The 25,681-nt window shown below is 43.0% G+C and overlaps 1 protein-coding gene across 2 annotated transcripts in view; it reads right to left on the reverse strand.

Annotated features, from left to right (window-relative positions):
* The window catches only part of LOC137332463 (nuclear factor NF-kappa-B p105 subunit-like), a 126,838-nt gene that overhangs the window by 33,682 nt on the left and 67,475 nt on the right, over window positions 1–25,681 (reverse strand). Inside the window, exons 1-4 of one of the 2 annotated variants that reach the window (XM_067996328.1) lie at window positions 10,514–10,604; window positions 6,260–6,350; window positions 3,024–3,064; window positions 1,508–1,606 (exon numbers count right to left, since the gene is read on the reverse strand). In XM_067996328.1, coding sequence (XP_067852429.1) covers window positions 1,508–1,606; window positions 3,024–3,064; window positions 6,260–6,350; window positions 10,514–10,537 — 255 coding nt within the window. In that variant the 5' untranslated portion in view covers window positions 10,538–10,604. Of the gene's footprint in view, window positions 1–1,507; window positions 1,607–3,023; window positions 3,065–6,259; window positions 6,351–10,513; window positions 10,605–25,681 lie in introns of those variants that run through there. The other variant, XM_067996329.1, reaches the window with a different exon arrangement.

Below are 25,681 nucleotides of genomic sequence, written 5' to 3' on the forward strand. Positions count from 1 at the left end.
CCAAGAGCTGAAAAGTGGGATTAGACTGGATAGCTCTTTTTCGGCCGGCACAGATACGAGGTGTCGAATGGCCTCCTTCTGTGCCATAAATTTTTATGATTCTATAATTCAATGCCCTAGTTGTGTTTGGGTCATGTGATGTAAATCCTGGGTTGTCTGTGGTTGCCAGGATTCTGTCATGCCAGCACACCTGCCTCTCTTTCCTTCTCTGGAATTACTCTTCCTCCTCCAAACCACTGCTTTGGGAGCAATGAACTGGTGCCATTGTAAAACCCGCTGTGGGGGCATGCACCATAGGAGTGCTGAACAGAAGGAAAACAACACCACGTAACAAGCTAAAGAAAAAGCAACAGGTCTAATACACAAATTTTCGTTACTGAAGTCAAAAACGGCAATCAGATTGCAAGTTACACAAATACAACATCCGAGCCTTAAGAGATGGAGTTCTTTAACGAAGAGCTTGCCAGCCTCCCAGAACCTATTTTATACAGACACTCAGCAAATCAAGAGATGTGCTGCAAAAGTATAAAGAAATCCAAAGTGATCCAATTTATATTCATTTAACGCTACTTTATTCAGTCCGCGTATTCTGCAAAATAAGCCGGCTCTGACCTTACATTGATCTCGTCTCAGCAAAGTGATAATCCGTCTGTCTACTGGCAAATTAGATGGCACATGTGAAGGACATGGTGTCTTGTCCGGATAGCAAAAGGGTTCCATTTTATACTCTCCTGGTCATATATTAGTTATTGGGCAGTATGGGCAAACACCTGAACGCAAGTGATGCAGTGTTTGTTTACAGGAGTGACCAGTGCCACTGAACCCAATAGAATATCGAAGACATATCAAAATTTGTAACATTATAACGATGCTTCTTTAAAACAAGATCTACTGTATGTGTTACCAAAGGTTAGAAATTACCAATGGTGTTATTATTGGATGAAGGTGTAAGGCATTCATTTGACAGTCCTCCGTCCGATATTTTAGCAGAGGCAAGAATGGATTAACGTCTCTTAAAATAAATGGGTTAACACCTCTGTTAAAGTATCTCTGTTAAAGTCACACAACCATGTTAAGTGCTTGCCTACTAATATTGGCAACAGTAATTTTTAGCTTTATATTTTATAATTTAGTGCACAAAATCCATTTTTTTGGATTGAAATTTTTTTTACAAAAACTGCTGTAGTTTATCACACTTTTTAAAATTTCCAAAATATTTTTTGAAAGCCTTACAATTCTTTTCAAACCCAGAAATGGGAAGAAAATTGATCCAAACCTTTGACTGGTGCCATTTGTCCATTATGATATAGCATTTTTGGAAATATGGAAGTCAATTTTACAGTTTCTAGCCCTCACAAAAGTGTGAGAGCTAGAAGAAACACATGGACTGTGCTTTACTGAAAATAACTCATTGCATGGCATGATTTGAGAAAAACAGATGTTTAAATAGATTTAGAAGGTTAATGTTTTATGGCAGTTTGCTCAAAGTTTGACTAATATCAAATACCTTTATTGTTGGGTAAGTTTTTTTGTTCTTTTCACTTGAGACCCCTGGTAAGCCGCCATGACATGGTCCTTCACATCCATAACGAAAGCGAAAGCCTCGCTTCAAAACAGAAGTAATAGGAGCTGATTACTTTGTTTCTCAGTTATTGTAAAATGTTTAACTGTTAATAAATATCGAACTATATTTGCTAATGCTATATAGGAACATAAGTAGGCCATTTAGCCCCTCGAGGCTGATCTGCCATTCAATAAGACCATGGCTGATCTGTATCTTAACTCAATTTCTTTGCCTTTGTTTCATAATCCCTTACCTAACAAAAATCTAATAATCTCAGTTTTGAAATTTTCGATTGACCTAGCCTCCACAGCTTTTTGGGGGAAGAGGGTTCCTGACTTCCTCTACCTTTTGTGTGAAGAAGTGCTTCCTGACATCACTCCTGAACAGCCTAGCTCTAATTTTAAGGTTTTGCTCCCTTGTTCTGGACTCTCCCACCAGAGGAAATAGTCAGGAAATTATCTGTTAGATGTTTTGTTCAGAATAAAAAATAATTATGATTTTTTTTTCTCCTTATATTGAAATATTATTGTTATCTTTAAAGCTACTCAACCTGAACAATCAGCATAGGACAAGAGAACATGGGGAGACATTCCTCTTCATTGTGCTTGGGAAACACTGAGTTCTCAGGCACAGCCAAGAGGAAATGGGGACGGAGACTTATGTATCAGGTCTCTGGCCCACAACTTTGCCCTGGGATTTCCTGGGGTTTCCCAGACTGCTTTAATTGAGCCTAGGCTTGCAGTCAGCACAGGCCCAGTGAAACTATGAAATGAGGCAGAGGGGGCATTTTATTCCTCCTGCCTCTTTGGTATCCCATGATTTGTCCCAGTTCAGGGGCACCTGAAAAAACATGGTGGTGGGGCTTGTGCTGGGACCCTCTGTAGATCAACAAGTACACAGCCTGAAATATAAACAAATTGCTTAGTAATCTCAAATTTACCAAAGTTCAACAAAATTAAAGCAGGCATCCTGGGGGCAGCTCGATGATTCAAATGACAAGTGCAGTAGTTTATTTTATGAATTCCCTCCCCAGGACAATCTTCAGGCCTCAGGGCCTTATGGCTGCTGCTGATAACGGCAGCCAAGATTGCAACATTATTATTCTTCACTAATAAAGAGGATCAACAGGTGATGGCGGAGAGATGAGGGAAGAATAAACATATTTGGTCATTGGATGGAGTAGGCTTAATGGACCAAATGTTCTTTTTTCACATTTGATTTCCTTATGTTCTTGTTAACAAATTATTGCGCATTAAAATGAAGATTTTACTTGATGATTTCAGTAGCTGCCTGTCTATTTCCATAGACTTGCATTTTTTCTGCAACGTTGCTGACCCAAGTGTTGAATGAGGGATCACTTATGCAGTCTTAATAACCAATATGTACCCTTATTGAAGCATAAATGTTTGTATTTCCAGTAAAATCAAAATGATTATTCTCACGATTTGTTTTAACTTACCTGTTTAGGTTGTTCAATGATTTCAATGTAGGGATCACATGCTAAATGAGAAAAAAACATCAGCATTAATAATCATTCAGCAGGCCATTGCGGTTACGCATAAAACAGAAAGGGGTGATGTTTGTCTGCCTACCGCTCCATTCACACTGAAAAAACAGAGCGATATGCAGACGAAAGTTTAAAAAACAAACTACCAGCCACTGACTACCCGAGACCCGCCTGATTCAATTTTTGAGCAGGCCTTGAAATGGACAATCAACACTCCCACCCATAACAGGCGGGAGCCTTAATAAAATATTTAAATTGGAGTCCTACACTGGCAGTAGGAACCTGATGCAATTTTCAGGTTTCAATGGGTAGAGCGTGCACTGCGCATGCTCCGCCCATTATTGTTGGATGTAGATTGACCTAAGCAGCGGTCCTTAAAGCATGAATGCCCCTTCTGGCCCCACAAAAATCTTGCCACCTGCTGCTGGATGCTTAGTGTCCCCCACCCCCTCCCCACCCGAAGGATTGCCTTACTCGCCTTAAAAGAGAAGCCTGACAGTCCTCATTAATTGATGGCAGGTAACTCATCCCATTTAAATGAGGCCTGACCATAGAAATCGTTCAGGTCTCTCGCTAGAACCATTGGGCGGGTGGTGCGCTCACTCCACCCACTCCACCTCCTGTGCTTTTCATGACAATCAGCTCCAAAATATTTTTGTAATAGGTTTTGAAAATCAAACTCTACAAGATCGTTTTTTTAACAGAGTGCACAGACTGACACAAATTCACTTAGCCAATGGAATTTTCAAAAGAAGACTTTGTTAACTAATATCTTTGTATTTTTTCACTTGGAACATGCTGGATGGGTCATTGATATTCCTATAACCTACATAGCAATTGTCTGTGGAGACAGAGGGGCTGATTTGTGTAAAGATTGTACCTGATGGCACTCATTTGAATGGGATTAGTGAGCTGACAGCACTCTAAGTGCATTGGCAGGCAACTCGCCAATTACTGGGGAGGGGAAGGGGGTGTAAGGCGGAAAATCCGACAACTCCTCCATGGAGCCAAGCCAGATGTAAGAATTTAAAGGGGGGAAGCAATTTGAAAAGGAAGGGGGCAGCAGGTGGGAAGATTTTAGTGGGGCCTGGAGTAGCAAGTAGAAACCAGCAAGCCTCGGGCGGTCAGTTGGTGGGGATGGGGGTAGTTTTTAAATTTTTTGTCTGCTTACCGTCCCGATTTTCAGTGTGATCAAGGTGGTAAGCAGATAAAAATTGCCTCCAGAGGAGTTGTTTGCACAAGCTGCTGCCAATATATACTTTTGTGTCAAATTCATTTGACCAAGTAGTGCATGGCACACCTGTACTCCAGCCTTGAGGCATCATAGGGGATATTTTCCACTGCTCTGCACTGGTGGTTAATTTGCACAACCTACACTGGGTGGGGGAGGATGTCCAAAAATTCAGGGGGGAGTGTTGGTTGCCCCAAAAATGCATTGGGAGTGCCCTCCCCATTTTCTTCTGGCTGGGCTGTGTTAGTGTAGGTAAAGGCTTGGGCTTCTGGTGAACAGGGGCTTCATTAAGAACGTGAAATGGTGCAAAAAGGAACAGGGCATCCCTCCCCTGCATTTTCTGAGGTTGTTCCAGAAATGTTATATCATTACTGAGAACCAGTATAAAACAGGTGCAATCCCAAACTCACTTTACAACTACAGCACTATTTCTTAAAGGTGCACATAGATAGTTTCTGAGTGAATATGAACTACAATTACTTTTAACTTTTACAGTTTTTGCATTTAGTTTGCTAAATTGTCAGTCTTACTTTTAAATAAAATTTTGCATTTTACTTCATTTTCTTTATTTCACCTCCTTCCTTTCAAAGGAGTCTCACTATCAACTGAAACAGACTTCACACATAGTATGGGGAATTCTGTTGGAAATTGCTCTTGCCCTCAGTGAGCTACAGGAATAAATAGAAGCAAGTCTGCTGCATTTAAGCTGCAGAGACACACATCTACCCAAGTATGCGGGTCCATGGACCCCACCAGAGCTTCTTGGGCATGTCAGAGGAGATGTGCCTTCGCCTCCCATGCTTCACTAGAGAGGTCAGGATTGTGCCATTGATGTGCCAACTTGTTGTACAAGCAGAAAAGTAGTCTTGAGATGCTGGAACTTGAAGAGACACATGTACATCAACAGACAAATGCACAATCTACAGGTCAACCTGCATGTCAGTAAGTGACTATTCATTATGCAGCTAGGTTATGTTATGACTTGAGGTATGATCGCCTTGGAAGATGTGACTGTGGTAAGTCTTTCAACTGTACGTTGCATCATAAAGGTATACCCTACCGAGGTATGGGTATGCATGAGATACAATAAAAAAAATATAGGGTTGTTTAAGAACTTTGCATGGTTGAACAGTAAATGTGGAACAGGTTGCCAGGCAACATTTGTGGCATACAATCCTGGGCCATCTACCCAATACATATTAGTGCTGGATAGTCTTATCTTGCCAGATTCCTTAAAGTGTGCTGTCTTCTTCTGCATTAAGTTCCCAGGTCCTGCAAGTACTGTGGGCAGTGTAAGGCCTGGTCCCTAACTGCCACCAGGAACGGTGCACTGCTATCTCAAGGAGGGGTACCCTGAAATTCCAAACAGGGCAACCCTCCTCCCACCCACCACATGCAGTAACACGTCCATTTGGCATCCATGGGTGCTCTATCACTCCAGTACTTGCACAAAGAATTCATTTCATGCTTCGAGTTTCATTTCACTTCATTTATGAATGACACTTCTCCCTCATCCTTTCCCTCTCTCCACCACCCGCCCCCCCACCACCCCCCAGCCTTGGCAAAGGCTGACAACATATTTTAAATTCATTTTGAAGCTCTATAAAGTCTGAAACAATGTTTATCTCCATATGTAGCCATTTACCTTTATGTCTGCACTTCCCTTTAAATTTACCCTGCTGGCCACATTTTGCACATATCCCATTAAGCTAGCTGCTTGCACAAGGTCAAAACTACACAGACAGCTAATTATTCAAATAAGCTTACATAAAAAGTTGTAGGCCGGCAGCTCACTGCACTATTGGCTAGCTTTGTGCCAGCAGCTAAGCAGGAAAGCCTAAATCTAGCCTGGCAAGGAAAATTACTCTTATGTTTTGCAATGTTGTCATTTTTCTTCATATGTAAAAAAACAGGAAACATTCCTTATCATCCAGTAAAATTAATAGCAGTCACTTACCAAAATGTGAAGCAGGATCTGAATAGTTCAAATCTTGACAGCTAAGAACAAAGTCTACGTCTATACTATTGTAGTGATTCATACTCTCCATCTAGAAAAAAGTCAAACAAAAAATATGTATTTTTACATTCCTTCAAATGATATGATTTGACGGTAATACTGAGGTCTTACGCTAAGATACAGATTTTATGATTTTAAGTGCTTTGTATGAAGTATATTTTAGAATCCTTTTCAATAATATTACTACATTAAATTTCATTAATGTCAATATAAAAATGCTAGCCAACAAGCGAGCTATCGAATGATCTCCACAGAGTATCCCATGCAGTCTGTTTGACATTCATGTGATGGATTTTGTCAGTTCAGTCAAGCAAAATGACAGGGCATCTATCCAGATTGAACTCTTACTTGCTGATCCATGGCTTTGCATTGCTATTAGAGATGTACAGATTCTGCAGTTCCACTTGGCCTGTTCACCGACAGTAACTGGACAATCACAGTGACAGAGGTGAGGGGCTAAGGAGATAGATCCAAATTCAGTGCAATTAACAGCATTTACAGTAGTCTTTGAAAGGGGGCATCACTGTGTTGGGGAGATTTGGGACAGGCTCAATTGCTGGAAGGATCAACGTGAAAACTACACATGATGGTCACTGAGAAATAGTTTCCCGAAAGCAGCCACTATATCTGCTACAATTTAAATTTTGTCAATTGTTTCTTCTCAAAATGTAACTTTGTATTATAGTTTTTATAATTTCTCAACTAGTGGGTGCAGAGATGCTATGATGTCATTGCGCACTAATGATATGACTTACACACAAATAGGCTTAGTTGGGTAATATTTTGATGCATTAAAAACTAATGAATAAACTAATGAACATTTCAAAATAAATGTATGCTATGTGTTGACTTAACAAGTTTCAAAATACAATGGATAAAAGCATTTCGTAGTTTTATTCCAAGTCACTGACTTTTAAATATGATTAAGCAATTTAACATATCCTTGAAAAGCAACATTTAAAGCGCTTTGTCGTATTATGCAATTCTGCCAGCAACACCCCAAGGACATGGTTCCAATGCATGAAAAAGTTCAAATGTGGGTAATTTTGATGTCGGCCAATAGTGTAAAATTCACGGTATTGGCTCGGCCACCGTTAAACATCCCATTCCGATTTTAGTTTCCATTGTCTTCCATTGATATAACGCGTTTTACACTATCAGCCAAAGTCAAAATACCCCCATTGACCTTACCCATTCTGCCAAGATAAGATTCACTACTAGCTCTGTCCCCTTTCGTGCATCAGATCTTGCTACAGCACTCTTCCCCCCACTTCACCTGCTTCTTCTATCACCACCGCACACTGTACCTGGGAATAGCTGGAAATGTTTTCACTCTTCTCCTAACTGATTGCACATGTCACCTGCCAACCACTTTCCTGTACATTACCACCTCCCAATCCTGTGCACTACTTGCTGCGTCTCAATCTCAGCATTTACAGTATATTAGGATGATGCTCATATATGCACAATCCTTTTCTGCAGCCAAACATTAACTTACTCCCCTTCTATCTGCAGGACAAGATGTCACATAACTTGAAGGAGAGGACCAGAACAAATGGAGAATCAGCCTCCCTCCATCCCTGACACCCATGTAATAGAGGCACTGGAGATACCGGGGATAGGAACATTGGGGATGAGAAGGCTGGAGGTTTTGTCCAAGCTCCTAGAGGTTGCCGCCCACAAGCTTCGCAAGTCCCTCATTTGAGCAATAGTAGCCTTCCAGCAGTCATGATGGAGACACAGGAACAGCACCATGTAGCGGCATCGGAGTAGGTAAAAGAACACTTAAGAAAGATACTATTGAGTAACACTTGGGTGAAAGTTATTTCATAGCTGCTGTTGAAGCCATTAAAGAAATAGAGCCTTTTGAAACTGTGTTTCTGTGCAGAGTGCTTCCACATTAGCTACAGAGACTGCATTGTCACATGGCATGTGCATGAGTGATGGTCATTGTTTTGCATTTCACCCTAGGAGATGGAAGAAATGAGCAAGATATTGGGGAGGAGTGGTCTTGGCAAGGTTGCATGGGAGGAATTCAATTGAATTGCTGGGTGATCCGGTGGTTGGTTACAATGCAAGTTTCTGGCTGGTGCTGGTCATCTTCCAGCTCGTCTCCTTCAGAGTCATGCAAGGCTTCCTGCTGCTCCATGTCCAGGGCCTGTCCGTGTTGCATGGCAATATTGTGGAGAACGTAGCATGCCACCACAATGCACACCACTCTCTCTGGACTGCATTGCAGAGCTCCACATAGTCAGTTCAGGCATCTGAAGCACTGTTTAAGAATCCCAATGATCCGCTCGATGATGGCATGGGTACATCCATGGCTGTGGTGGTAATGATTGTCAGGATAGCGTAGCAGTGTCATCAGTCAGGTGGTTAACGGGTACCCCTTGTCACCCAACAGTCACCCACGCACTGGTTGGTCCTGTTGGAGGGGTGGTGGTACTATGGACTGCCACAGAATGATGGCATCATGGCACCTCCTTGGAAAGCATGCAAACACCTATTTGATTCTCATGCCATGATCATTGACAACCTGGATGTTGAGAGAAAGCAATCCCTTCTTGCATTCCCCCCAAAAATCACCTAAAATCTGTACATTCTACAATCTCTACAATTAATATGCTAAAATATATTTTAAACTTGTTCAGTATTTAATGCTGTTCAGTCTGACTGAAACTACAGTATTCCAGAATTATACTCTAAGTCTCCATGAATGAGTGAAATAAAGGTATTCATAAGTGAAAGATTAAATGTACATATTGTTTCAAAGTACTTTTCCGCATAAAGTAGTTTGCTGATAGTAACTCTTTAAGGATTATACCATTCTGAATAGAAATGATATAACAAAGTTACAGCTTTTTAATTTATTCAGAGAGAACTACGAATCAAAAATTATCCCGTGGTTCTGCACATTTTTCTAATTGTTTTGTTTGAATGTTCAATATTAAAACATTTAGATATATTTTGAATACTTTAAAAAAAGGCAGTACACAAATCATTTAAAAGTTGAAAAAAAAACAAAAAGCCTTATGTTATTGATAGGTTGCATCTCTGCTCACTAATTCAGTTACTTCCTTGAGTAGTGTTTACCATTTGCAAGGCAGTTATAAAGCAGAAGTGAAACTCTAACAAACAACTGCGGTAACATTATAAGGCCTGCCACCTGGCATCAGGGATCAAATGACCTTTCGCAATTTACTGATAATGGATTTTTCTAACTAAAGAGCATGGATGGCACTTGGTACCAAATATATTTCATCCTTACACACACAAAGGGGTCGATTTTGAATTTTGGGCAACTGTCCTGGTGGCGAAGAAGCATCCGCGTGTTTGAGGCCCCGGCCTCATTTACATCAGACCGGCGAGCTGCAGGGTGCCAAACGGACATCCCAGTGCAAATCGCCAGATTAAGGCGGTCCAATATCGGGCTGCCCCGGTCGGCAGCAAGATAAGTGCGGGGGACGGTTACGATCACAGAGGGAGGAGTTCTGGGGCAGCAGTGGCCCAGATTATTTTTTGGGGCCTAAAGGGGCACACCTGCTCCTCCTGACCCCACAAAAATAATTTCAAAGTTACCTTTGCTGGGCCTTTTTTCCTCTATCACCTGTGGAACTGACCGGAGAGTGCACAGCATATGCTGCTGTTAATTCTCTCCTAAAATGGCTGCCCTTAAAATGGTAATTGGGGTCCTAAGCACATACATATTAAAAGGGGCCTATCGCCTAAAACATGCAGGCGCTTCAATCGCCCAGCGATAGGCCCCTTTCAAAATGGCAGTGGGCTGACTTTTAGGCCCTCGCTTCCCTGTTAATGCCAATTTTACCATGTGAAAATCGGCCCCAATGTGTGGGTTTCACCTTTATGAAAGCATGAACCTACCGAGACTAATGTAACTAACTGACAAATGCAGAAGTAATGCTGCTGCCTTTACAGTTGGGGTAAACCATCTCTCTTTTATATAGAAACCAAAGTGGCAAAGGACTCTATCACTTCCATGTTCAAGAAAGTACAAGAAAAACATCATAAAACAAAATTCTACCTTAACAATGCCCCCTTTGCCTATATAATGTTTTACAAAGTAGAAGAGTACTAACGAATTAAAGTAGTAAGGGTCCCTTTATTCTGATATAATGCTTTTCTATTATGCAGCTCTTTTTGACTATGAGTTAAGCTAAAAAAAAAAGACAATACCTTTAAGAAGTGCCTCTGTAACATACAGAAATGTGCAGACTTTTATGCTGGACAGAAGAATTCATCGGGTGCGCAAAGCCTTGAATCACTATCCATCCTAACCACTTAAGCTATATGACAGTTATGTTTTCTGTTAAGCAAATGATTTTGTTTTTTTGCAATGTGATTGGTTAAAAGGTGTACAGGCTGATATGCTTCAATAGCAACAGGGATATTTCTGTAGATGATGTTATCGCACAAAGAATGGACTTTCAGGCTCATGTATAAATATATCTATATATAAATATAATCTAGTATTGGTTGTTAAAGTTTTAAAATATCTTAATTGAGAACAAATATAATCCTCAAACACATCATTTTCAATACTTCTTGATTTGCTTCTGTAACATCAACAGTGTGTTATTTCAATAAATATATTTTCCCTCAGTTATCCGATCATGACATTTCCCATTGTGACAATCCCAATCCTGGCATATTATTCTCCATCATAGTATATGATGACTTCAATTTGGTGATGTCTTTCAAGGCATCAACAGTACTTCCCTTTCCCAGCAGGGCCTTTCCTGTATATCATAACTTTTGTCTTTATTTTCAACTTTGTCATAAGGCCTCTGACTCTCTCCATCCACCTCTCACTCTGTAGCTAGCCTTCTGCTGCCTTCCTTGGAGCACTCTCTCCTTGGCTAAACTTCTAGGGCGCGATTTTCCCAGGAAAATGCGGATGCGTTGGGGGCGGGGGAGGGCTCCGAAAATCAAGGAAATCCCGTTCGGGTTCGGAGCTCGGCTCCACCCCCTGATGTCCGAGTTCCCCATGGATGCACCTGTAATGGCAGGCCTGAGTAAGGAGTTAAGATCACATATAAAAGAAATCACCCTACATTCAGATTAATGAGCAGATCATTCACATCATTATCTGCTGCTCAGAATAAGTTCTGAGGATGTTGCCTTCTTCTCTAACTGAAATTTCAGTTTATGCAAGCCAATCTTTTTAAATCCATGCATTATAGTCTGCCTTGACTCCACGCACACCTTTGAATCCTGCGTCCTGAATCCGGAAGTCCCGCCGGCAATTAAAGCCGGCGGGATGATAGTTGAAGAGCCAAATGAGGTACTTACAGCACTTTACTTGTGATAGATTACGTACTTGGAATGATTTTTAACTTACCTGGGCTGCTTTCCCACCGTTTCTGATTCACACCATGAAGGGCCGGATCAGGCAAAAAGAAATGAAATAAATTACATAAAAAACCATTGCATGAAGTTAAAACTCAAAGTCAACCTAACTTTCCACCCTGCTCCGATGCCCAATGTCTCCCTCTCCGATCTTCCCCTCTTCACCCCCAATGTCCCCCCGATCTCCCCTTCTTCACTCCCTCTCCCCCCCCACCCCGATCTTCCACTCTCCTTCTGCCTGTGATGTTCAGCACATTTTCCTCCACATGGGACAGGATGTGCAGGTGGGTTTGGCCCTCTCCGGTTGCGGCGTCCGATCACAAGTTGTGCATGACCTATTCTTGCAAGAAGGGAGTGTGATAGTGACATCCTTGTGAGGTATTTAAATAACATGCCTGACATGGTCGAATAATTCATATGTTGTGTGTAAGATGTGCAGTGTGAGGGTTGCAATAGTGGTGAGAGTAGGAGATGTAGCGTGTGAGAGTATGAGAAGAAGGAGCTGGAGTGAAGTGTGGTGCAGTGATTCTAGGAGAGTGAAGCAGGGAGGGGAGTATTGTGAATAGTGAGACTGCAGGTAGTGAAGTTGTGAGCAGAGAGTGAGAGGTGAGAATTAGGATTAGCACCTTGATCTTGATTTCCTTCCTTCTAAGGTTCACCACGACACACTTTGATTAAGTATGAAGCACTTGATAGTGGAATATACGTAACAGATTTTATTTGTATACAGTACAGGTGATCAATCCATACCATATACAGGAGTAGTTTTGGGTTCCTCTCTCTTTCGAGCTCTCCCAACTAACTCTGGAAAAACCCACTCTTCTTATACACCTCAGTTTGCCTACTTCAAAGGTATACTTCACAGATAAGGCATCATGATTGATCTGTTCTTTCAAGAACAACTTATTGACATAAACAAACAGTGTTAGTTGCTTATTTCATAGGTGTATTTCATAAACACTTCCTGACAAACTGTTCTCAGAACCTCTCAAGAACAGTTTATTTACAGCTCATCTACTTAACATCCATTCTATACCGTGGTTAATTGATCCCGCTACCTATGTTTATTCCATGACCAGTTGTAGCTATACAGGTTAGTTTGAACTGTCCAATATGTCCTTAACTATCCAACATGTCCAACATTTGACAACTCTGGTGAAGTCATTGAACTTCTTTCAGCATTGCAGCCATATCCTGGGACCTAAGCACCTGGCATTGACCTCCTCTGCAACCTCTTCCCACTGGTGACAGCCGTGTTGCCTGGAGGGCTTTCTGCCCCCCAGGAGGAACAGGATCTCCCTTCTCCTGGACCAAGGCCTTCAAGGCAACAGGAGAACCTGGGGGCCCAATCTGCAGGTCTTGCAGCCATTTGTTTCATTAAAAGTGTTCCTTCCTGTCTACAGCCAGCACGCACCTCCCTTTAAGAGGCACTGGCTGCCTTTAAGTAGTGTCAGTGAAGCACGATTTCCAAGCCCCCCAAACAGGCACGCAGCCAATGAATATTAACAAATGTTAATGAATATTAATAAGAATTATAATGAGCTGACAGCAATGCATGCAGTGCATGCCCTGCCCCCTGTGTGACCGTTTTCAGGTACAGGAAGACGGGATGGCAGCGGGGGGGGGGGGGGCGACTGGGCGCGTGGGTAACCCACGTGGGTAATCCGTCCGTCCCCCACGCGATCGCAGGTAAATTGAAGTCACTTAACGTGGCTTCCGGGATTCCCGTCGGAAACCTGCGCAGTGGGCGGACTGCGCACCCACATCACAGGCTGTCAGCTGGAGGAGCTCTACTTAAAGGGGCAGTCCTCCAATGCTGCTCCTGCGACAAAGAACCAAAATTATAGAATGGAGCAGCCCAGGGAAAAGGCTGCTCCCAGATTTACTGATGCCTCACTCCAGGTCTTACTGGATGGGGTGAGGAGGAGGAGGGATATTTTCTACCCGGCGGACGGGAGGAAGTGGCCTGTCTCTGCCACCAAGAAGGCCTGGCTCGAGGTGGCAGAGGAGCTCACCAGCAGCAGCAACGTCTCCCGCACATGGATCTAATGCAGGAAACGCATCAATGACCTAACTAGGTCAGCCAAAGTGAGTACACTTACTCATTCTCCTACACTCCGTCTTCCACATCACCGCCCCCACCCCACAACTCATTCTGTACATGCCAACACTACTCTATCACATCACTCCTCACACCCACTCAAAGTTCATCCTCAACTTACCTGCACTTACTCACCTCCCCAGTACCATCCACCACTACCACTCAACCCAATCCTCAAAAAATGTCATGGCTCTGTCTCATACTCACCCTCTGATGCATCTCTTTCACGGTCAGCCTCACCCAAACCAATGCATTCAGTGGTTGGCCATGTCACCATCCCTTACTCATGCCTCTCGACTTTCTCCCCTTATAGAAGAGAGCCCAGAATGCACGGGAGAGGGTGAAGTCCGGAGGGGGGCCACAACATCAGGTTGTCCCTCAAGTTCCTGTCTGTCGGGGACGCCGAGACTGCCACCCGACAAATGGCTGGTGACAGAACTTTAACATTTAGCACTCACAATAGCAAATGATGTTAAAATGCCTAGCCATCTTCAGCACCTCAACATCTGTCATCATGCTTAATATTGCCTTCTGTTCTCTTACAGGGCCTTCAGAGACCGCCGTGACAGCGGAGGGCGATTCCTTAGAGGACCTGCTGGCCTCTGAGGTGGCACCGTCACATCTGAGCGAGCCATCCACCAGCGCAGATACACACATCTCGGTGGGTCCCTGTCCTCACTTAGTTGATGTCGTACATGTTGAGTCACCACACGCATGTGAGCACGAGCAGACACTGGTGGCAGGGACAGCTGTGGAGAGTCTGCGTCGGTGGGAGCACTCTTCTCCAGGCTCTGCTCAGCTGGACACAGATGCTGAACCCTGGGGGCCATCCTTTAAAAGGAGAATGATCGAGGGGCAGCAGCACATTTGCGAAGTGCTGGAACAGGTGCCACGCGCACTCTCCACAATCGCGCAGAGGATGGAGGAGTCCAACTCCTGCATGTGTGGAATGGTGGCACAGGTACAGGAAGGAATCTCTGAGATACTCTCACAGGAACGTCAGGGCATCTCTGAGATAGTGTCGCGGATAAGTGAGGGAATGTCTGCGATGGAGGGAATGCTAGCCTCCATCGAGCTTCATGCACGGCTCATAAATGAGTCCAATGAGGCCCTGACAACGGCCCTTCGGACTCAGGGTGAGCAACTTTCTGCCGCCTTAAACAGGCAGGCAGATACACTAGCACTGGCTTTACAAGGCTTCACACATGTCCTCCAAACTGACGTCCAGCAGGGTGGTAGGAGTGATGTGGGCCTGGCCCAGGAGAGGGATGATGGCGAAAGGGGACATGGAAGTGGGGACGCCACTCAGAGCGATCCCACGTCTCACCCGTTGCCCACCTCTCAACCATTACCCGCAATTCTGCCTCCTCTCCAGGTGGTCGAGTCTGCCCCTGCACAGGTGCAGGTGGAGCAGTCTTTGGAGGGGCCCTCGCGGGCACCGAAACCAAGAGGACGTAGGCCCAAAGCATCTAATCGGTCTGGGCATGACACTACCTCTGCTGCAGCCACAGGGAAAGCACCACGAATGAGGACTCGTAAGCGTAAAGGAAAAGGTTTTGTGAGCACAAAGGGGATGCACAAGGGTGTTTGACGGTTTGTCATTTTTAAAATTTATATTTGATCTTTGTTAATGGCACATTAAATATTATTATTATCACCACTACTGCCACGTCTTGGCCATTCTTGACTAGCTTGTGTAATAAGTCCCTTTCATGAGGTTCACCATGAACACCCACACTTGATGCCACCCATTGGGTCACCCTACAGTGGGTGTATGTGTAGTTACATGACTATTTTGTGCAGGTGCCTGTGGCACAGCACTGTGTTGTGGAGCTCCACGTGGCGGAGGTGGATGGCGTGCCTGGCAAGGCTGGTGATGTTGCTCGTCCTCGGATGAAGTGATGAATGCAGCTATGGCGCCCCCCCCATCCTGACGGTGTGAGTTTGAGGGGGTCCGCAAAGTAGGTAAATGTGTTTGCACAGCAGAGTTTAGGGTATAAATTAATAATTTTGAGTGGAAAGACAAAGGTGTTGCAGTCAAAACTTTGTCTGATGTCACAGAGTGACCTGCTGCAATAAATGAGGTATTCCCCCCAACTGTCAAAAAAGCCTTTGCATCTCCCACTGGCTGCTGACTGAAACATGTCTGCTCCAACAGGGAGTGTTTCCCACAGCATGGGAAACACGCTGAGGATCCTTCAAAATTGCACCCCCGCCAAAATCTCCACTCAATGAGGTCTGTCGAGTACCTCAACTAGCTAAATAAGTATCTAAATTATCATCCCACCGGCTTTAATTGCCATTCTCGGAGCCCCCCCCCCCGCCCCCAACGCACCCGCTCGGCCGTCCGAAAATCGGCCCCATTGTGTCAGTTTCCATTAATGTCATCATTCATCTGTTCTGGAAAGTGTGAAAAAAGATGTTGTTCATTCTAATAGAAATATCTGTAGTTACTGATTTTAATAGGTTTGTGACAAACTGCATTTACATGCCTCATTTGGGATCATACTTTTCAATCCCCAGCTTTACAAATGCTTGGAGCTTTTCTGTAGAAACTGAGGGACAAATAAACACATTTTAATTCAGATGGGATTCACTATGGGATATCTTTCACAGGAGAAGAAAGTCCTATGGTTGTATCATACACTGTATTTAAAATTTTAGATGGATGATGTACTGATATAGACGGTGCTCAATTTTCCCCTAAAATTCATAGCACCAATTCAAAGTGTTACATTCAGCAGTAAGATGACAGAGAGGGTTTCTGCAGAACAATGACAGTCCACTATGAGTCTGAGCCAAAAGATCGTATGTTGTTAACATAGTACATCAAGTACCCGATCATCTTTAAAATTTAAAATATTCTAATTTTTTGTCTCTTAAAAGAGGAACCAACAAAACAGAATATTTTGTGGGAATCATATTCAGCCAAAGAATAAGGGTTTGATAAGTTTTTTGAGTCTTGCACTGGATTCAGCACCCAGGGTTGTTCTGATTTTTTTAGGGGAAGGGGAAGAAATATTACATTGAGTTACATCAAGTCTACAGCACAGAAACAGTTCATTTGGCCCAACTGGTCTATGCTGGTGTTTATGCTCCACACGAGCTTCCTCTCTGCCTACTTCATCTACACCTATTAGGATACCCTTCTATTCCTTTCTCCCTCATATGATTATCTAGCTTCCCCTTAAATGCATCTATGCTATTTGCCTCAACTATTCCTTGTGGTGGTGCGTTCCACATTCTTACCACTCTTTGGGTAAAGAAATTTCTCCTGAATTCCCTATTGGATTTATTAGCAGCTATTTTATATTTATGATCTCTAGTTTTGGACTCCCCTACAAGTGGAAACATTTTCTCTACGTCTATCCTATTATCTTAAGACTTCTATCAAGTCACCCTTCAGCCTTCTCTTTTCTAGAAAAAAGCATCCTAGCCTGTTCAGCCTTTCCTGATAGGGATATCCTTTCAATTCTGGTATCATCCTTGTTAATCTTTTTTGCACACTCTCCAATGCCTCTATATTCTTTCTCTAATATGGAGACCAGAACTGTGCATAATACTCCAAGTGTGGTCTTACCAAGGTTCTATACAAGTTCAACATAACTTCTTTGCTTTTCAATTTCTATCCCTCTAGAAAGGAACTAGCTTGATTTGCCTTTTTTATGGTCTTATTAACATGCGTCGCTACTTCTAGTGATTTGTGTATCTATACCCCTAGATCCCTTTGCTCCTCTATCCTGTTTAGATTCTTATTATCCAAGCAGTATGTGGCCTCCTTATTCTTCCTACCAAAATGCACCACCTCACACTTAACTATAATGAAATTCATTTGCCAATTACACGCCCTTTTTGCAAGTTTATTAATGTCCTCTTGCATTTTGACTCATTCTTCCTTTGTATTAACTACACCCTCCAATTTGGTGACGTCCTCAAATTTTGAAATTGTACTTCTGATTCCCAAATCTAAATCGTTAATATAAGAACAACAGTGGTCCCAGCACCGATTCCTGTGGAACTCCACTTCCCAGCTTTTGCCAGACTGAGTAGGTACCCTGAACCCCTACTCTCTGTTTTCTGTTTTGTAACCAGCTTGCTATCCATTCTGCTACCTGTCCCCTGACTCCACAGGGTCTGACCTTAGTCATGAGTCTACAATGCGGTGCCTTATCGAAGACCTTAGGAAAAACCAAATATATTACATCTACAAAATTACCTTTGTCTACTCTTTCTGTTACTTCATTAAAAAATTCAATAAGGTTGGTCAAGCATGACTTGCCCTTCTGAAATTTGTGCTGACTACTCCTTATTATATTTCCGTTCTCCAGGTGTCTTTCTATTACATCTTTGAGTAAAGATTCCATTATTTTTCCTACCAGCGACGTTAAGCTAACTGATCTATTTTTCCTTGGACTTGTTCTATCTCCCCTTTTAAATATAGGAATAACATTAGCTGTCCACCAGTCCTCCAGCACGATTCCCTTTCCTAATGATTTTTATATATACATGTAACATATATTACATGCAATATGTAAAATATTGAGGCACTTAATCCTATTCCTGCTCCTTTATGGGTGGTGGAAGTTCTATTTAAGGTTAGAATCATAGAAATTACAGCACTGAAGGAGCCATTCTTCCATCGTACCTGTGCTCGTGCTAGCTCTTCAACTGCAGCTGCCTGGTTAGATTTATACATCTTGGAAAAAAAATCAGTAACACTGCCCAGTTACTTCATGGGAACTGCACAAGGTTGTCAAACATGAAGAGCTGGAAAATTCCACATTAACTATGACATTTCAGTAAAATATTCATCACCTGTTTACGTTCATTCAACATCTGATCCTCCAGTTTAGGTTCCAAGGAGTTTGTTAAAAGCTGTGCTTATCTCTGCAATCATATCTGAAGTCATTATTGAACGCCCGTATTTCTGAAAAGCTGATGGTTGCACTGCCTTTTGTGCACAAGCTCCAAATAAATCTATTTATCATAATCACCTTACTATTTTTAAAGATAAGCTATGTTTTCATTAAATGCAGTGTTTACCACATTTCAATGCCCAGAGTACAGTTTTCAACAGAATCAGCAATTGAACAGAGATGACAAAAGAAGCAGCATATGACTCATTTAACTAACACTGCCTCAACCACTAGTATAGTATGAAACTCACATGTATGAGGTTGCAATATAGGAGAACTAAGTGTGAGGTGATCTGTAGAAACTGTACAAAATAGGTTTTATAGAATCCATGTTAATTCAAATATCCCCTGATTCTGGTGCTACCTTTTCTTTAACTTTCTTTGCTGTCCATGTTTTAGCTTTCCAATCATGAGCATCTGAGCTTGTATATGCATTTATGATGTTGCCATCTAGTGCTCATAAAAAAATATGGCCAGCTTCTTAAAGCCAAATTGCAGGTTGTATATAAATCCTGAAACGCTTTGATGATACCAGTTCTGAGATGAGATATTATAACTCACAATGGAAGCTGTGAGGAAAATCTCTTTTGGAAAGCACCTTATCTGCTTTTCACTGAGAAAAATACAACAGCAAAGAAAAGTTTGTTTGTAGAGCCACAGGTCTTACACTACTATAAAGAGTCCAATTGAGAATGCTGGTAACTGGCAAAACAAGCATTAAAGAACAGGAATTTTTTTTAAAAAGAGAAAAGGGGAAGACTTGCATTTATATCACCCCTTTCATGACCTTAGGAAGTCCCAAAGTGCTTTACATCCAATGAAGTACTTTTGAAGTGTAGTCACTATTGTAATGTAGGAAATGCAGCAGCCAATTTGTACACAGCAAGGTCCCACAAACAGCAATGCAATAATGACCAGATAATCTGTTTTAGTGATGTTGGTTGAGGGATAAATATTGGCCAGGATACCAGGGAGAACTCCCCTGCTCTTCTTCAAAATAGCACCGTGAGATCTTTTACGTCCATTTGAGTTTAACGTCTCATTTGAAAGATGGCACCACCGACAGTGCAGCACTCCCTCAGTACTGCAATGGAGTACCAGCCTAGATTCTGTGCTCAAGTCTCTGGAGTGGGACTTGAACCCACAACCTTTTGACTCAGAGGCGAGAGTGCTACCACTGAGACACAGTTAACACTGAGAGCAAAAAAATAACAGATTAATTTAGGAGAGGAATACAATACTATTATTTGAAAGTCTCAGTCCATTAAAGATTTACCTCCTCTCACCAACTTCTTTATGGTCTGAGTTAAATCCTTGCTCCTCGCAGCTAGCCAGTACATCCTAATCCAGAATCTCAACATCAGCACTTTATCTGTTCCCATTGTCATACAAGTGAACCAAACACCATAAAGTCCTTACATCAAATAAGTCCAGTGATTTATTACAACTATTTACTAATTTGGTTTTCTCACTTCTTCATGTCACCTGAGGGCCTGGGGTCTGAGATGTATATAGCTGCTGGAAAATATTATGAGCCACTTGTATTTGAGACAGCCCTTTTCTTGGGGTCCTAAGTCTGGGGATTGACATGGGAGAGATTAACTCAGTCTGTTTCTATATACCCTGTACCTTTGAATGATATAGCTCAGAAGGAGGCCATTCAGCCCATAGTTCCGTGTCTGTCCTGCTCCTTCATCATTTTAAACACCTCTATCAAATTACCCCATAATCTCCCCCGTTTTAACGAAAATAGTCCCAGTTTTTCAAATCTTTCTTTGTATGTATTTCCTCATACCAGGTAGCATCCGAGTGAATCTGTGCATATCCTCTCTATTGTCTCAACATCCTTCTAATAGTGTGAAGCCCAAAACTGCGTACAATTACAACAATGCTAATGCCCCATAAACGGAGCCCTCTTCCTGATGATACCCTTTTATCCATCTGTAGAGCTCCCTAATCTTCCTATCCTTCCCTATTCTAGCATGTAGCTGAGGGAGTATCACCCTTGAAGTCCTTCTCCTAAGCCTGATTACCAATTGCCTAAACCTCTTTTGCAGGACTCCAAGCTTTACCTTTCCTATATTATTTCCTCCCATGTGGACCATGCTCTCCCTCTTTTTCCAAAATCTTTTCCAGTCGCTCTGAAATGTCCCTTGGCCACACCTCCCAAACCTGCGATGCCCCACCACCTAGCATCTGTGAGGGAAAACGGCATCTAGGATTCTCTGTGTGGACTGCAAATGAGAGTGTCCACCTCTCTAACTACTGAATTTCCTATTACTACTGCATTACTAACTGAATTGCTAATTGCAATCCCCCCTGCCCCCCGCCCACAAGCCACCTTCTGATTTTTTTTTGCCATTGTAATCTTTTCGATGGTCCTGCGCAGAGGCCTCATCCTCCCCACAGAAATCAGATCAAGCAGCCGGATCAAGCAGTTAAGTGCTTTTTATAGCACTCCCTGTGGGCCAGCAGCAGCAGGAGCGTTCCCCCCGCCATCCCAAGCAAACCATTTGCTGATTGTGGCCTCTCCTTACTGCCGTGATGGGCCGACCCCCCCTCCAAACCTGCGATCCCGAGCCTTCTGCCCGCAATCTGCCGACCCCCTCTCATTCAACACATGATCCGCCATAATCTTGTTGGAGAGGGTAATTTACTCTGGACATTCCTGCTCTAGCCTGTCCCCCCTCACTCTCCCTGACCTGTAGATAGTCACCACTGCCAACTACCTATCCCTCAGCATGGTGACTACTCTATGAAGCTCTTGCTCCAGCAGCCTCTCTCCCTCCATGATGTGTCAACTTGTCTCCAATTCCACCTGAGATCTTGAGCTCAAATAATTTCAGTTGGAGACACAGATATATTTGTCTGAGTTAACATCTGCTTCTTGAAACTCCCACATCCTGCAGGAACCATACATCACAGCCCCTTCCTGTTCTGTCATTCTTGCTATAAACGACAAAGTTAATGTTCAGTTTTAAGTTCATTTACTTTTTCTACATAGATTTCAATTACAGGTAACCTACTTTGCTTCTCCTTCCCCCTCTGCACAGCTAATCGAGGGGGTCGATATTAACCTCCCACCACGACGGGTGTGTGGGGGTGTTAAAATAAAAAATTAGGAAAACTCGACCCCAACCTGCCGCGTTGCACCCATTGCTGCTTTTATGGCGGTAGGTTGCATAGCGTGTCTATGTCCCACTCTCAAGAGGCGGACAGCTCATTATAATATTTAAATCAGGCTCCCACAGTTGGTAGCCTGATTTAAATTTAACGCTGGCCAGCGGGGTTTCCCAGGGATCGGGAAACCTGGCAGCAAAATGGAGACGAGAGCAGCTGGATCAAGCAGGTACGTGCTTTTTATAGCACTCCTTGTGGGCCACAAGGAGCAGGAGTTTGCTTGCCCTCCCAAGCAAATCTTCTGCTGATTGCGGCTTTTCCTCGTTGCTGCGATCGGCCAACCTCCACCCCCCCACAAACCCACAATCCCGAACCTTCTGCCCAAGATCTACCAACGTCCCTCCTTCAACCCGCGATCTGCCGATCCCCCCACCTTACCTTCTGTGCCGTAATCTTTCCCTCCCTCCTGATTGCCGGTCTGACCCTCCGCCCCCCCGACCATCCCACCATGCCGTGATCCCGTCCTCCCTCCCAATTGCCGGTCTGGCGCCCGTCTTCAACCCATGATCTTTTCCGATTGTCGGGGACTGTCCCCAACGGTCCCCAGCTGAAGCCTGCTACCTCAGGCTTTCCCGCCTGGCAGCCAGTCAGCCTTCAATCTGTCCGGCTGCCAGGTGAGAAACGGAGTAAAAAAACAATAATTAAGCCCTCCCGTTAAATTCAGCAAGACCTCTGCCTTCCCCGGATTTCCGTGCTTCTCCCCCCCACATCCCGCAAACACGGTCTCTCTCCCCCTCCCGTAAATATCAGGGTCGAGGTGCTAAAATGAAAAAGGAATTCGATAGGATGGACACAGATAAATTATTTCTTGTAGTGGGGGAATCCAGAACAACAGGGTATAATCTTAAAATTAGAGCTGGGCCATTTAGGAGTGAAATCAGAATGTACTTTTTCAGGCAAAGGGTTGTGGAAATCTGGAACTATCTCCCCCAAAGGGCTGTTAGTGCTCGGTCAATTGAAATTTTCAAGACTGAGATTGATAGATTTTTGTTGGGTAAGGGTATCAAGGGACATTGAGCAAAGGCAGGTAAATGGAGTTGAGGTACAGATCAGCCATGATCTAACTGACTGGCAGAACAGACTCGAGGGGCTGAATGGCCTACTCCTGTTCCTATGTTCCTAATTATCGGTGTGAAGTAACATCTTTGGTGAGTCAACCTTTATTTATTGAAAATTCTGGACTATCAGTTGTGCTCTCATTGCTCTGGCTGCTGGCTCATGTTCTTACCATCGTCGATATAATGATATTAATTAGCTCGGGTGAGTTTGGGGCAGAAATGGAGGGGAATGGATGGCTAAAATGTGGCACGGAGAGCTTCTGGCAGGCCTTAAAAGGAACTGTTGGTTTTTGGGGAGCAAACACAGGTGCAGTTCTTTTTGTGACAGATTTGAGGCGGTAGCCTTTAAGAACGCATTTTACTCTGTTCCCAAATCTGCTCTGACATGGGCGTTGGTTTAGAGGAGAATCCAGGCCGCTCAGTTGAGCGTGCGTATTGGACTTTACCACCTGTTCCTCTTAGGCATCTAGAGAAGAGAAAAGGAGCATATTTCAGAATGTGGCAGTAATTGATTATTTGAAACAGAGTTTGCAAGGCAAAGCATGCAAGTGCGTTATGTTGCAGTGCAATATTGAGCGCATAAGTATGGAGAAAAAGAATTAAAAAGATATTATGGTACTCTCACCATCCCCCACTCCTGTTTCACTGCCCAAATCCTGAGTGCCCTCTCCTCATAAGAAGTCAATGGTCTTAGATGAGGTCACCCATTGCCCTCCAGTCTACATGCTCTGCTCCATTATGTACTGCCTTCTCCTGTTTGGAGACAGAAAAGGGAATGAGGAACATAAGAGACGAGTGTCTCCCAAGTGCCTCTACCAGTAGCCATCTTACGTGATCCTGTGAGTAGACAGCATCTAGTACCCTGTGTTAGTGGTTCAGTGAAGCAGCATCAAGGCAAGAGTGAACTCTTGCTGGCATTCATCATAAATGCATATATTAAAAGTAAACAAAGTATAGGTACTCTTATCAATCTTCATGAGGCTTGAAAATTGCTTTTGGATCTGCTTCTCTGACCTATGGATATGGGTGGCTGCACAGACCTGCTCCTCTACTTCCACCGAGGTATTTGAAACCATGATCCTTCAGCAACAACTACTGAGCACCAGTCTCAAAAACACTGGTCTTACTTGATGCATCTGGACCAACTATCAGCTCAACTTAAAAATTGAAAATGTACAATTCTGCTTTCATTGTAAGTGGTAGCCGTTTAAGAGCTGCTGATTCACCAGATATTTGACTCGGGCACACAGCACACTTGTTGCACATAAGTCAATCTGCACATGAAACATATGATAATTATTACAATGAGCTCCCCTTACAAAATGATGCAAGATCAGCTCTCCACACAGCTTATGTGCCATGTGTATGATGCGTTATAGCCCTGTTAGCACTGTGATGGGACAACATAATGAAGTAAATTTTCATCTTCTTCACCTGAGTTGTAATCTGGCAGAGCAGCCTGCCTACCCATTATAGACCCACCTGCAATGGAATGAAAATCAGGCGGATTCTATAACAGGCGGACAATCTGCTACGCCAGATTAACATCCAGGCGATGAAGACAAATATCTATCCCAATATGCCTCACTGTTAGAACAAAGACAAATTTTCCAAAAAGATTAATAACTGTGCTAGAAATGTACATTCACATACATGTATACATTAAAAATAAACAAAGTGTTGGTTCTCATCATTCTCCATGAGTCCTGAAAATGACTTTGTATCAGCTGCTCTGATCTATGGATACAGGAGTCTGCAATGACTCGCTCCTTTTCCTCCACCCAGATATTTCAAACTGTGGTCCTGTTAAACAACAAAAACATGCTTAAAAAGCCTTGGACTCTTTAAGAGCTCCAGTGATCCTAAACAGATGGGAAAACATGCTGGGTTTCATCTCCATGCATTATAATATTTAAATAAAGCTATGGCTCATTTTCAGTGAGCTCACTTTAGGTTGGTATAAAATGCTTGCCAGAAAATCATACTCAGTGCCGAAGTGAAGCAGATCTAGCTATATGGCTTTTTGCGAGATTTTCGAGGCCCCCCAGTGCCACTGGCCTTGGGGATTGAAAAATTTACATGAATGCTTCGTCAGTTTCAGGTGACTGGATTGTCTGTGCCCAATGTGCTGATATCAGAGAAATACAAATACCATTCTTCCCTACTTTGATGACAAATATTTCTGTTAGGTTTTCTAACTAGCCATTCACTCAGGGTTCAGCCAAATACTGGAAAACTTGAAAGGACAAGAATTTACTGACAAATGTAATACTATTGTATTTTTACCATTTGATTTGAACTCCAAGCTGTGTGAAACTCTGACATTCAGCTTCCAAATTGTTTAACTCCTCCATCTGCTCTTGATGTTTATTGAAAAGCTGTCTGTGCAACAGTAACTTCTGTGATGTTCAGCCTGAAGTTCATTTTTATTTATTATTTGATTTATGTGTTTCTTTTTGGAAAAAATTGCTGAAGCCTTCATTGAATTGCATGTGTATCATCTGTTCTTTGCTCATTGAGTGCAGTTCTGATGTGAAATTGTATTGATCCCAGACGTGGGAAGACAGCAGACAAAACTAAATACAGATGATTGCCACCCTGCAGTTGTGTTTTAAAACCATTTGATAGGGCTGACCAGTCACCAAGCATATTGGTCTATTTACTGATATTGGTTCCATAAAATCATATGACATGGATAATGGAGCTGAGCCAAGGAAGGAGGGAACATTTTGCAGATAGA

This window comes from Heptranchias perlo, chromosome 14 (genome assembly GCF_035084215.1).
Source record: "Heptranchias perlo isolate sHepPer1 chromosome 14, sHepPer1.hap1, whole genome shotgun sequence".
NCBI lineage: Eukaryota > Metazoa > Chordata > Chondrichthyes > Hexanchiformes > Hexanchidae > Heptranchias > Heptranchias perlo.